Genomic DNA, 15,086 nt, shown 5'->3' on the forward strand with positions numbered 1-15,086 from the left:
TTTATTATTAAAAGAAAACCAGAACACAATCCAACCTATAGCAGGGCTGCATGTTAGAATATTCCTATGCCTTTTGCACCCAAGAAAGTTTTAGTTACTGTAGTTTTATACGCAATGAGTTGTTAAAGCTATTGTAATATGTCATGAATCGCTGTGTGGGAGGCAAGCAGGAGTGGTGGACCCAAAATGCAGAACTCAGACACGGGAGTGAAACTTAAGGCGCAGCTTTATTGCTGGGAAAAACCTCGTACAAACTAAACTCACCAAAAGAAAACCAAAAGTCAGAACAGAGGAACCAAGGACTGAAACACTGGAAAGAAACACTAAACTGGAGCAGGAGACCAAACACTAGGGACATAGAAGCAGAACACACAGCTAGTTGAGGGTACGACACGACACTGACACAGAGAAACACAGGGCTTAAATACACAGACGGCAGTAATCAAGGGATGAGAGACAGAAGGGGAACACACCTGGGAGAAATCACAGCTGACGAGACAGGGGAAACGTAACTGAGCACACTCACATATGACACAAACCTTCACAATAAAACAGGAAACTCAGACACATGGAACCAGACAAGACATTGAACTAAACAGACAGATTCACAAACAGATGGGGTGACACCATAGACAGAGACAGACTCAAAGGCAGACCAAATATAACACACAGAACTCAAACAATAATAATCATCATCATCATAAACTAGAAAATGATAACTAAAAGCGCTGGGTCACCGACCCAGGACCATGACATAATAAGCATTCTTCTGTATTTGAACAAAGGCTTGTTAAAAATTCAATGAATAGTACCTATTGGCATTATGTGCCTGTATAGAAGCTGTGGGAACATTAAGATGAAACATTTAGATGGACGTATACTTGTATTTTCAGCTGGTTTTAAAACAATTATTCAAATAGTCGTTTGAAACTTGAAATCCTTTATATAGTAAACTACACAAAGGATTTAGTTTGTAGTTGAATTGGGTGATGATATGGTCTTTATGGCTAGAATATTTTAATATTCCACATCTTTTATTCATGCCCACTTGCTTTTATTATGTTTAACTTACGCTTTTTGTGGATGTGCGGCTTCAAGTTGACCATCTAATGGCTGAAAGTCAGTCAGGTTTCAGTACATTCACTCTTGCTTTGCAGCCAATGAGGCAGAGGGAAAACTTACTTATCAATAACTCTATTTATTTATTTTTGGGACATAAAATAGAGCTGGTTTCATTTGGTACAAATGCATCATAAAACAGACCGACGTTTGGGAAATGGGGAAATTGCACTTGTCTTTGGCGCATATGCACAGAAGATTTAAAGAATTAAAAAGCAAAGAAAAACCACGAGGAAGTGTGGAAAAAACTGTCACGATGACACCGTTTAGTCCCTGTAGGAATATTACAGTAACGTGACCGTGATTTTACACGGGGATGTCCCGGTGCAACGGCGAATGCGAATGCAGGCAGCGCATGAATATTATCTCCAGCTTGCCACTTCGGAAGTAGGTCACCGCTCACCGATTTGTTCACCATGTCTCCAGCTACTGTGGGCTGTTTGGTCCACGGATCGCTCCCCGGGTCCGCAGCTCTACCGAGTAGAAACTGATCATCGGGAAAAGAAACAAACATCACGGACGGGAGATTTTTATTGTTATTATTTTATTTAATTTTTTTCAAATTGAGTGGGTGATTATTTCCAACGGGACACGCGAGGTAATGGTGAATCGCTGCTGTGTTTCAGTCACAGTTGGAGATGACAGGGTCGGTGGTTAGGCTGCTTCTAACAACTCGGCTGTAATACGAGCCTCCTAATGATACTGATATTAACTAGCAGCTCCGAAAAAGCCCGATTGAGTGAGGATGGTCGGGTGTTTTCCACTCGTTTCCCCGCTGAGGATCTCTCCTTTTATTTCCTACTTCTCATATCGCAGCCTGCACTCCTGCTACGGCATGCTGTCAGATTAACACTGTCCACCACCACCACCACCGTGGCCAACTACGATCTTCAAGAGGCGAGTCATTTGTATGTATTTTCTTTATTTTGTTGAACAGTGTGATTATAACGTTAATCGTTTTTTCCTACCCAATATATTCGCGAAACAGTAGTGGATGTGGGTGTTTGTGTAACTGCTGGAGCCCGAACCTGCGTGTAGGAGAAGCGAGGTGTTGGTGTTGGTGGTGGTGGAGGATGGTTAGCGTTTGTTTGGTGGTGTAAGACTGTGGAACTGCTGATTTGCTCCAGGAAAGTGGACTTGGTTATATGCACTATCTGAAGCACAGCAGCTTAGGTCCCCGAGAGCTCCAGCCTCGGGGCTGTTTCCCTCATGATGACAGCGCTACACCATGTCCTTCTTCTGAATGAGCCTGTGAGACAGCCAGGCAGAGCCGCCTCCTCCTCCTCCTAATCCTGTATCTATCGGACTTCTGATGTAGATGAAACTACAGTCTCTTAATGTGCCATCGGCAGGGAGAGAGTCAAATCAATGGCAAGTAGGTCTGATGTGTGAACTATGCTCCATTTACTTTAAAATGCGTAAGATTCACACAGTAGAGCTGCACTGGCATTTGATCATCTGCCGACTAATCTCAGGGTCAAAAGGGAGTCTCAAGATATTTAAAAGGATTTAAAAGGAAAAAAATGACTATATTTTTACTCACTTTTGCTTTATGTTTTCTTTTTCTTGATATTTCTTCACTGCATCAACCAAAGTACTTGATGAAGTACTTGAATAATTCAGTTTTAGTACTTTACATTTAAATATTGAGCTTTTTCCTTTCCTACATTTATTTGGTTGGCGATTTGTGTGCAAATTAAGGTTTTTCTACACAGTAATACTAACAGCTTCTATTGTGTGACGTGTTCCTGCAGGACAAACTGCCTAAAAGCAGATAAATGTGTTGAATCCCAGCAGCAGGTAAATGCAGCTTAGATGTTGGAAGATTAGTAGTAAAACACAGCACTAAACAATATGATATTATGAATGCACCCTTTTACTTTTGAAACTTCATACTGCAAGATACTAGTTTTAATAGTGTTACTTATGTAACACTTGGAAAGAAGGACTTTAAAATGAATAAATGTTAACATTGCAGCATTTTCAGCTTTTTTAATACTATAAAAATGAAATAGCGTATACTGTATATTCACACTGACACTGTATTCTATAGGTTTGCACATTGAAAATAGTCACCGCCAAAAAAAGGATTACTTAAAATCATCAAATCCTCCTTTTTTGGGCTAAGGAGTCCTTAAAAAAGCATTATAACTGTATAAGAATATAACAGTGTAATACAATATAGCAGTGTATCACATTAAGGAGGTTTTAAAAGATGAAATATTTTTGTAAATGCAGTATGTCGTGGAAAGAGCCTTTAATTCTCAGCTATGGGATACATTTATTTAAAAAACGAGAACAAAGGTAATGAGAAAAGCAAAGAAGGCAAAAATGGATTTCCGCCTTTAGTCACTCGATGGCCTTTGACCTCTTTGGATTCATCTGTTAAATCCTTGACCTTTCAAAGTAAACAGATTTAGTCACAGAGATTTGTACTCGGCATGTCTACTGTTGTCTTAAAGTCAGATAGTGGAGAAAAAGGTTTCCTGTGTAAAATAAAGATAAACAGGGTTTAAACATCCTTCACTGTATATTAAGACTCAGTGTTCTCTGTGAATGGGTTATATGGACACGGGGGATGTTAGAAAAAAAACATAAACTGTTGCTAACAGGGATTTTCAAGACTTATGTTTAATGTTCCCTCAAAGAGTCGTAATACAAATGTTAATATTTTCAAACTGTGTGTGTATGTGTGTGTGGGTGGCTTTATGCAGCCTACTGGCATTGCTGCTGTGCATAAGGCGGTGTGAGCAAAGCTCATCTAAACTGGCAACGTGTTTTAGTTAGATTTTCGCAACAGCACGAAAGAAAAGTGACCGTAACACTCTGGCATTAATTCCCTCCGCTGAAAGGCCGCGTTCTTTGTTGTGGTCAGCGTGGCGATGCTTTAGCCAGGGGAAACGATGATGCTCTTCAATGAGCTCCTGTCCTTCCACTGTGCACGCTTGTCTTATTCAAATGAAGTAACTTGATTTGATATCCACAGACAGAAACTCAATGTGAGGCTCCCTCTGTCCTCTTGTTATCTGAAAATTAAATTTCTCCCTCATGGATTGCATTTCACGGTTCACCGACTCATCCGCCAATAAGGGCCGTAAGACCGAGCTATGAGATGGTTTCAAAAACGTCCGGGCGGAGTTGTCCGCTCCGGATCTAAGTGGGTTTACAGTGGTTCGCCTGGTTAAGCCCGAGTATGTTCCGTGTCGTTATTCGTTTTAATGCACTGTGGCTTATAAAAAATTGTACTCAGGTTTTAGCGCAGAAAGTCTTGCACATATTTTATATTAGCAGACGGGGGGAAAATGACTGGAAAAGCAGAATAAAACTATTCACACTATAATTAAAGAACTCCAAAAGGAGCTACACAAGGTTTTGGTTTAATCAACCTTTCATTAAGTGGGACCTGAGAGCAAGCTGACATAGTAAAAAAATGCACTTTGTTGCACACTTGCTGATAAGGTCAACTCGTGTAAATACTAGAGTGCCTTATGGTTTTTTAAAATATTATTTTACACCATTTATTGTGGGCAATACAGCCTTAAAATGATATTAAAATATTTCAAGATGATGTGCAATGATATTTCTCATGACATAGAAAAAATAGCAAGCTACATTTCAGTGATGCTTGCAGTCAGTGTAAGTAAATAGGGGGATTTTCCTTTTTTTCCAGTGAGCTGCTGTCACTGATGGCACACCTTCTAAATCAAAGTGTGAATCTACTGAAACAAGGTGCCAGCAGAAGCAGCATCAGCAGTATAGTGTGATAGTAGTGGCACAGCAGTATATCCAGTGACATGGCAGAAGTCAAATGTAAGCACAAAAGTGTCCCAGCTAGCTTTTGCCTGGAATTTTTAAGTAAAAATATAGAATAACTGCTTAAAACTTTAGTATATTAAGTTAACCTTAACTTTTTAACCAGCTGCTTAAAGCACTGATTTTCCACCGTGTAACCACATCAGTAATTTCCATCCACCGTTTGCTCTTCCTGCCATATGGAGTGCAACTAGCAGCCGGCGATGCTTGGTTTGAGTCATTTGTTTACTTTTGGGTTGCACATCACCAGCTGCTAGTATCTACTCCTTTGTAGCCCGGTTATAGTTGACGATGTTTTCAGCCTCGAGTGGAAAACTAGTTTGTTGTTTCCACCTTCGGCAGGAACAGTGTTCTTGTTTATTTTGCAAAGCATCGTGCTTTGTTGGAGGTTGCTAAAGTGGCTCGCCTTTTTTAGGTGCATGCCCGGGTTTGTCTCATTATTATGCGCACTAAGAACGTGTGGCGTTGCTATAACAGCAATATCACAATCTCGTGGACGATGTTATACGGCACAGCCCTATATGTAGTTTTTTTTTTTTAGACTTGCGCTGCCTAATTGTAAAATTTAAAAAATTTAAATCCATAATTAAAGGTGAATTTCAAAGAGACAGCTCATAGCGTGCAGTGTATGAGATCCTTGTTTTGTTTCTCATAACCCTCTCCGGCGCACACACGCATACACTCTCCTTGAATGCCCCCATCGCAGCCATTAAAGCCCTGTTGGAACTCCTAAGTGGTTCACTTTAAAAACAGGACAACGGGCAAAAAAGATTACAGCATGATGTGATGCGCTTTGATTTATAGAAAGCCAACATGAGTACAGATAATAAACATCACTTACTGTGGGCTTGTAAGAGCGTCTCACAATACCATCAGCTCCAATCAGTTGTTGTCAATCGTAGCCTTTAGAAAGATGGCAGGCGGTTGTTGCTCGGTGTTCAAAGTGTGAAAGGTTTTTTGTTTTTTCTGGTGATTTATAGGATTTTTTTTTTCATTAAAGTAAATGAGATAATATGCATATTTCAAATTATTATTAATGTCTCAACAGGGGCATTCTGGACGTAAAAATCCCACTCATATTCTCCATAGAGAGTTTGATGATGAGCCATAATGTTTTAACCATCTAAAGCAGACTTACTGCGACCCAAGACATTGTTAAACGATGGCATGTGCTCCTATCCGGTCGTTAAGTGATGACGTGACGAATCCTACTTCCGGGCCTAAAGTAGTCTGCGTTTAATATGGCTTTTGTGTTGTTAACATGTTTAATGTTTTGTATTTTCTTCTATTTGATCTCAAAAAGCTCCTAAAACAGTCAGTGATCACTGTTGACCTCCCTCGGCTTTTATTACCGCTAATCATTTATTTAAGCTCAGTTTTTAAAACCTTAGGATGTAACTACAGCCCAGCCCACGCAGCAGTATATGAATGACTAACCTCGTATTGTGGATGGATTATCTCAGTTGTTCTCTGGCTGAAGTTTGGTCCTTTTACAGCATCCTGCCATGCGATTACATTTGTTCCTGACCACCGAGAACACTCACGTTAACTTTTATCGAGTGGAAAAAAAGTTAGCTTGTTTATATTATGCTAACATAGCTGTGTCGCTAGCGGTCACGTAGCACATCATTATATACCAGCTAGCCCAACTTCAGTAACCCTACAAACGTCACTGCTGTTTAGTTTTCTGTCTTCATTTATGCTGGAAGTGATAACAGAGCTGTACGTTTTAATTTGTTTCCAAAACCCCGCAGTCAGGACATGCTATATTGTATTTAGATAGAAGCTAGCGAGCTAACTCCCTGCTAACTTCTAACTCCATTAAATGTCATAAATTCCGTTTTCATGGATGCCTGGATGTTAAACTCAATTGTTACACCTGGTAGAGCAGAACGCTGATCATTTTATTAAAGATGAAAGACTTTAGACAGTTTTTCAACTCTCAGTAATGCCATAGTGATCGTTTGATATATGGACCTGCAGCGGAGTTTAGGTCCAGACACGGCTAGTGACGTCAGACTTAACGACCGGATAGAAACCATCAGTCTACATGATATTAACCTTTTTTAACAAGAATACATTTGTTCATGTAAAGAACTACTCTACCTACAACCCTTAATTTAAATGACCTGTGAAAATGTTTCGACCCACTAATGTTAAGACATTCGAGGTGTGAATAATTATACATGCACAGTACAAAATAATTTATTTAAATAACTATTAACATACAACACTGTTAATAACCATATAAATACTACAGTAAAAATTCAAAGCATTACATTTGAGAAGAAGAAAGGAAGTTGCGAAGTCGCTGTGGAATCTGGGATTTGTAGTTGTGTATGACATGAGTAGTTCCTTCAACATTAAAAGTAATTGTGCACATTTTTTGTCATTTTCCTTTATTTCTTTTGCCCATATGTCTGTGCCTAAGATCGTAAAAAACAACTTATGCCACATTTACTCTATTTATATGTATATACCCTAAATCTGAAACCTAGCAGTGTTTTGAAGTGAAGAGTTTTTTAGACTCACATTAAATACTGAACAGACCTTTACTAGTGTGTAAATGAAATAGGCTTCCATGATTGGCTGAAATATAGTGATTGAAATGTAGTATCGTTAGCCTCTTAACTCATATCATACACTTACACTGAATCTATTAATAAGAAGCGTGCTCAGAACTTGATCATTTGTGTATGTTTGTGAACGCTCAGGGATTTTCTCACTGGAGAGTCACTTATAATAAAAGGACCCATGTTGACTTACTCCTTGGAGGTCAAGTAGCATAATTGTGTTCCACTGCTGCAGCAAGAAGCACGATCCATCTCCTTCTGCTGCACACACGAGTGTCATTACATAAAGGTCGCCGGAGTTGAGTCATCAGGATATCTAAAGGCTTTTCCTAAGTGAGGTGTTTTTTCCCGTTGAGGGAGCAGAAAGCCGTGAGTTACGGAGGGCCGTAAGTCTTGTTATGCATCGTTTGTTCTAAAGTTGCTGGCGCTGCTTTGGTATCAGCCTGTTGACATGGAAACTGAAGAGGCTATTGTGTGACAAGTGTTTCTGCCACCAATTTTTTTCCCTTTCTTTTCTTTTTTTTGTAGAATCGGGATCGATTCATGAGTCATTTGTTCGTGGTACTGTTTGTTTTGTGCCTCTAAGTGTCAGACAATCATTGCTTAATTTCATATCTTACAGTGAATTGAAAGAGTTTGTTGTGTCGTTGACACTATAAATGAGAATATGAGAAGCGAGTGTCTGAGCATCCATCGTATCAAATATTAAATGCATCACTCAAATGCCTCACCTTTTTCTGGTTTTTGGCTTCTGTGTCTTAGCAGTGAGTGGGTGCTTGCAACCCAACAGGCTCTCAGTGACTTGCTTGAGTCATTAATCTGCTTCAATGTGACTTCAAGGCAAAATGGTCTTTTAATACGAAGGATCAAAAGCCAACAGTTCTCTTTTAAAACTCGAATCAAAATAAAAACCGAAACGTGGAAGCTACAGCACATTAAACTAAACATACACTGATCAGCTACAACATTAAAAGAACTTGTGGAATATTGTGCAAGCCTCCCTCGTGCGGCTAAAACAGCTCAGACCCATCAGGGCATGGACACACGGGTCCTCTGGGAGCATCCAGTGCATTCTCATCCCAGGGCATCAAATGCTGCCATTCAGTTAGATGCAGTGGGGCCACAGTGATACGAACAAGGTGCCCTTTAGCACTGGTGCCTGAACACAACAGCCACAGCAGTATTGGATCCAGAGAGATAACGGCCTTCCTTTAAACAGTCCAGATCAGAATGCTGGAGGGGGAGGCAGTGGAAGAAGAAGGCACTGGTTTGTCTGCCAAGAGACCGCAGTTCAAATCATATTTGTGAGCTTTGTGTTTTGCACAGCTTGCTGCTTGTTTAGGTTAAGCAAAAACGGCTTTTACTGCACTGCGGCTCAGAGGTTAGCCACAGTGCTTGCCTAACAGCAACAGGATCCTGGGTTCAAACCAGGACAAACACTTATGTGTGGAGTTTTTTTTTTTCTTCCTGTGCTTCTGCAGGTTTTCTACAGGCGCTCTGGTTTCTCCTGCCATATAACATGCTAGGCTAATGCTGCCTATCTTGGCCCAGGATACTCCTGTAAATGTAAATGGCAAGAGTTTCACTTCCTGTTTTGTTTTGTTTTTTAAAAAAAAAGGAAATTTGGGTCAGTTTGGCAAATGGACTGGTTTTTAAACAGGGCATTTCTATGTTAACCGAGTTCTCAAAACACTTTACACTTCCTCCCTCATTTATGCAAACAGTTCTTTTTCAATGCTTATGTGTTTTCTGTGTAACATTCACATTGTGATGGATGCATCAGGGAGCAGCTTAGGGTTCGGATCTTGCCCAAGGATATTTGGCATGCAGGCAGGAGCAGCCAGGGATCAAACCACAAACCTTCCGATTTGTAGATGATCTGCTCTACCTCCTGAGCTACAACCACCTCTTGTCCTTTTTGTGCATCTTATTTAGGACAAGATGGTGGGTTAGGTCAAAATTCAGCCCTTCTCAATATTAAACCTAAACGTTAAAGTGCCAGCTCAGGAGGCAAAGCAGGTCATCTACTGATCAGAAGATCTACAGTTCAATTCTAGGAGGCTCCAGTCCTCATTGCAATCTGTGCTTTGGCCAAGGAACTGAACTCCATGGATGGATGGATGTACGCCAGGCATAGAATAAAATGCTGTGTGAGAGTAAAAAAATTTAAAAGGCACTAAGTAAGTATGTGTGCATTTACTACAAAGGACTCTGATTTATCTATATGAGCATTTTATGTGAAGAGTTGGCTGTGTGCCCTTTCTCACTATTGTCATGATCATGTCACAGATACCACAGTGACCGCTTTTGCAGCATTTTTGTTGTGTTCCTGTTTTTTGTGGGGGGGCTGGCCGCATTGTTCAGCCAGAGGAAAACCACTGCTGTCGAGGTGTGTTGTTCCCATACTACAGGTGTGATGGCAACAGCACACCTGTTGCTCTGGAACAATAAGTTAACAATCAAGAACAGGTTTAGGTAGGCGGTAGGTGTCAAAGTAAGATTCACATGAATGGCTAGACCCAAAGTTTCTCAGCTTAACAGTGTATTAATTAATGATACTTAATTTTAGTGGTCTTAATGTTGTGGTTATCAGCGTGTTGTGATCAAGATAGTGTAAAAGGAGAAAAATTAAATCTAAAATGCATCTAAAAGAAAAAGGGAGAGCAGTCTGAATGCATAATGTGCGTGCAGCGTGTGATGTGCTTTTGGTGTCTGATCCTCTGTCTTGAGCATGAAGCGTATTTGCATGTTAAGGAGAGGGGTTTCCTAAGTGCTCCTATTCTCTGTGGATGTGGAAAATTGACAGCAAACGGAGTAAAACTGGTTGCTACATAATGCATCAGAAGATCCTGTCTGTTACATTAAGTCACTTTCAGGTTCTGCATGAGTAACATCTGTGTGTGGCTTAAGCTTTAATGTTGAATGTCTGATCTGTGTCTTCTCAGAGAGCCATATGGACCCAGATGATGATCCATGATGATATCCACTGAAAGCCCAGTCTGAGCTGAAACCCTCCACCAATCAGAAACCCGTGGATGAAGACAGTTTAGTGAATCTGCTCCCAGACGCTGAGAATATGGTGAAAGCTCAGCGGTGCCAGACGGCGAAATGCGGAAAGCCCAAGAAGGAGAGGGGAAGTAAGGAAAAGCAGGATGGTGTGAAGAAAGGGAGAGGGGGGGTGATTGAGCTGAAGAGGAAGAAAAAGAGGGACAAGAAAGACTTGCACCGAAATAAAAAGAAGAAACTAGCCGTGAGTGATGGAGATGCGTTGGACTGTTGCGTGTTGCTCACCCGTCTGGAGGAGAAAGCAGCTGCTGGTAAAGAGAAGAATGCACTAAAAGCTGGGAAGAAAAGGAGTGTAAAAGTTAAAAAGAAGCAACACTCCATCCAAAGAGGGACCAAACATAGACTCAAGAAAACCTCTGTCGCCAATCAGCAAGCACTGGAACCAAAAAACAACCAATCTGACGCCTTACTCATGATGCCCTCAGCTATGTTTGAGCCCCGCAGAAGGAGAATGGCTTCGCTTAACGCTGAGGCTGTCAACAGCTTGCTGCTCTACAAAGGCGACTCACTCATGGCGAATAACGCAAAGAAATGTCAGCCATCCAACGAAGAGCCAGCAAAAGAGCTCACTAAAACTGAACACGGAGATCAGAAAACCAAAAAAGGTTCTTTGGAAGGGAAAGCAGTCCAAAAAGAGAGACCGAAAAAACAAAAGCGTTCCACAGCTGAGGCTCAGAACATCGACTGGTTGAGTTTGCTTGCACCGACACCTCGGCGTCAAGCAGGCCTCACCGCTGCAACGCTGCTCAAACTCACCAGTGCCCCATATGGGGCCAAACGGCAAAGGAAGGTGGAGTCCAAGCCAGGGAGTAGAAGTGAAGCTGCAGCTACGACTCAGGATGGAATGAGTGGTAAGCCTGTGTGCAAAGGAACAACACACACCAAACGAAGAACACATCCCAAACATGAGGGGCAACTAAAGCACAGAAAACAGGGCACAGAAGATCCAGTCCATTCCCAGGTGAGCCCCGCCATCCAGGAATGCTGCAGTTTGTGTAAGACGGAGACTTTGGATCCGGAGTGGAAGGGTGCCACAGGGGGGCAGGAGTGTGTCAAGCATCCTCTCCACTGTGGCTCTTCTCTGGGATTCTCCTTAAAAACAATCAAAGAGGAGCAGGTGGAGACGGAGGTGTCTTCCTGTTACTGCTGCTCCCAGGAGAGATGTGTCGAGTACTTTCACAGGCTAGCCCTCTTCCTGGATGACAAAACCTTCAAGGAACCAGAGGACGGCTCACTGTCTGAGGTGTTCCACCACCACCATCATCATCACCACCACCATCACCACCACCATTCTGTCGGCCACCCGGCGGCCATAACCATCAGCCCGCACACGTACACCTGTTTCCCAGGCTACTACGTCCATTTCAGCCACCCGGACAACTCCGCCTCCACCATATCACCCCTCGCTTTATGCCCAAGCGGCAGCAAGAGGCCGAAGCTGCTCCCCAGCACGGGTCCCCAACCCTCAGGGATTAACCATCCAGTGTACTGCTGCACCTCAGTGAAACCGTGCTACGGAGAGCCCTGCAGGATCAACGGCTACTCTGCTTATACCAGTGTGATTCCAGCAATTAACAGAGGAGCGTGCTCCTCTGGCCCCACAGACTGCATCAAATGTAACCACAGCGTAAAAAGAGGTAAGCGGAGATCACACGGTTTAATTTGCAAGAATTCATTTAGTAGAAATTCCAAGTTAATGAGTTACTTATGGCATTTGTGCAACCAAAATTACATTTTCCTGTCAAAGTTTGCATCAGTATTCTGTTTCCAAATACAAACTGAGATCAGATTTCTTTTAGGCTTCAGAAAGTGCCCTCAAGATTCATAAATGACATTAAAACAGCTGTTTTCACAAGTGGAGTCGTATTTCTGTGACGGGCTCCTTTTATCTAAGTAAGCGTTTTGAAGAAGTATTAAATGTTCATCAGCACAGTATGGGTATATTATTTTGCATGCAGAGCCCCGCTCATCCAGCTGCCAAAGGAGTACAATGTGCTGAGAATAGCTATTATATGAGCCATTTATATTCTCCCACTTTGGCATGTCACTTGAGTGGGAAGTTGGAAAAAAAAAAAATTAGATAAAGGGCAAGACCCCTTTTGTCTCCGTTTGAATAAAAGTCATTGGACGGTGAACACGAGGCCTGTGCGGCTGAATACAATTGAGCTGTACGGGCTCGAGTGTCTGCTGTGAGTTTCTGTGTTCAAAGTGAGCGATGTGAGCCTGAACAGGAAAGCACGCTGGGGTTAAACAGTGTCTGAATATGTGGGGGTATGGTTAGAAACACCTGAATGCGATCTCAAAATAACACTAGTTTCACACACGCACTCTCTCTCTGCCACTCTTTGGTCTCTAGCAGTCACAACCAGGTCACGCTGTCTGTGAGGACTTACGCTTTTATCTGCTAGAGAACCAAGTTTAATCTCAGTGGAAATGTTAACTTGGAAAAGAACAGACGTACATAATAGAATAAATAATGGCTGAATTTCATTTGGCTGCTTACTTACTGGCTGCTGGTATTGTGTGTGGGGTGTGTTTGTGTCATACTGTCATGGCTTACTAGGAGACCTAAATAGCACAGACCCATTGTTAATGTCATTAGTACACTTGTGTTTTTCCTGTTGTGACAAGTATGCTGTCAAAGAGGTCTGTGGTCCACCCACACAGGTGTTGCCACTTTTCTGCCTGAACAGACCTCATTACTGTTTGGGTGTATACACCTCCGGTTTTATTGACAGCTTCCTCGCTCTCTTGCTCATTTTGTGGCATCTTTCGAGGTGTGTACAGCTTAAGCTGCATTTCATTTGGCTAATGGGCCCTCTCGCTTCCCTCACTCGTCTCTTCCTCGAATCTCGGCTTCGCCCAGCGGGGGATGCGAGGAAGGAAATGAGGAAGAAGTGCAAGGATGGAGGAAATGCACGTCTCGAAGTGCTCATTCACCCAAGCATCAGTTTTTAAGAAAAGATGGCAATACCTCATGATTCAGAGTCTCAGCAAATGTGCAGGAGGACCTGCTGTTCATCACATAATGCATGAAAAATACAGATGTCTTATCACTATTATAAATAATACAGACATAAATGTATGTAAGTGCAAGAAAAAGGGCTGGTTGGATGTTTGAACGTCTGAAAATTTTACCTTCTTACTATAAAAAATGAATCAGGATTAGTAATTTGGGACACAACCAGTGTTGGTCAAGTTACTTGAAAAGAGTAATCAGTAACTAATTACTGATTACTTCCCCAAAAAAGTAATCCCGTTACTTTACTGATTACTTATTTTCAAAAGTAATTAATTACTTAGTTACTTAGTTACTTTTTAAAAACAGGATTTACAACCTGAATAGGTGATAAAGCGATAGATCTTTCTATGGAAGCCCGTTTCTGCCACAAAAAAAAAAAAAAAGGATCCATAACTCAAAATTTCGAGTTATTTTCTCGAAATTTCGAGTTATTTTCTCGAAATTTCGACATATTAACTCAAAATTTTGAGAAAAGCAACTCGAAATTTCGAGTTAGCGCTGCCAATCAGTAATCTACGTGAATGACGTCATTTCCATGTTACCCGGAAGCTGAAGCCCTCAGCTACAAATGCTACAGCTAAGCTACCGGTATTACATCCAGTCGTGAATGCACAGATTGCTGAGTGTTTTCAGCCTGGCTTCACAAATGATGAAATCCCTGTGTTATTAGCTGAATCACATGGTGTTACTATCAGCAAACATACTTTAATTTGTTGGGATCCGTTTTTGAGTGCGCGGTCCTGCGCCATATGCTTCCGGGTAACAAGAAAGCGACCTCATTCACGTATATTTTTGATTGGCAGAGCTAACTCGAAATTTTGAGAAAAGTAACTCGAAATTTCGAGTTATATTTCTCGAAATTTCGAGATAATAACTCAAAATTTCGAGATAATAACTCGAAATTTCGAGAAAATAACTCGAAATTTTGAGTTATGGATACTAGCTTTTTTTTTTTTTTAGTGGCGGAAACGGGCTTCCATAGTCTTTCAAATAGATGCAAGTGAAACACAGCAGAAAATAAATAAAGTCAAAGACTCAGCGGTCCTGTTGCTCTATTTTCACCTGTAAAGCAGGATTGCGGTAGGCGGAGGTTTACCCTGGTGCAGGTGTGCCGCGGTCAGTTGAAGAATCCGCGAGTTTCTCTGTGAGTTTCCCGTTACGTTGTTGCGCACTCGGTGCTTGCTTGGAAGTTTAGGGGTTTTTTTCGCTGTAAAAAGAAGTTTTCTTCCCACGCACGATGGACCCTAATGTTTTTGTCACTTTTTATGGAATCAAACTCAAAGTAAGGTCAGTACTTCCACGCTTTAAACGCTGCACGCTCATACTCTCTCCCACAATCGATATATAATCCATTGTTGATCTGCACACAGCTGTTGTCACGAACGTCGCACTCGCTTACGTCACTGTCATGAGACATTCTCGCAAAAATTCACGGTTTTAGTAACGCAGTAACGCAGCGTTCATACGGGAAAGTAACGGTAATAGTTTTTGCA

At 41.6% G+C, this 15,086-nt stretch overlaps 1 protein-coding gene across 1 annotated transcript in view; it reads left to right on the forward strand.

Moving 5' to 3' along the window:
- Nucleotides 1-15,086, forward strand: part of bahd1 (bromo adjacent homology domain containing 1) — a 35,627-nt gene that overhangs the window by 9,464 nt on the left and 11,077 nt on the right. Inside the window, exon 2 of the mRNA XM_026151713.2 lies at nucleotides 10,451-12,208. Within this exon, the coding sequence (XP_026007498.2) occupies nucleotides 10,582-12,208 (1,627 nt within the window). The 5' untranslated portion in view covers nucleotides 10,451-10,581. The remainder of the gene's footprint in view (nucleotides 1-10,450; nucleotides 12,209-15,086) is intronic.

The sequence above is a fragment of the Astatotilapia calliptera genome, chromosome 19 (genome assembly GCF_964374335.1).
Source record: "Astatotilapia calliptera chromosome 19, fAstCal68.1, whole genome shotgun sequence".
In the NCBI taxonomy this organism is placed as follows: Eukaryota; Metazoa; Chordata; class Actinopteri; order Cichliformes; family Cichlidae; genus Astatotilapia; species Astatotilapia calliptera.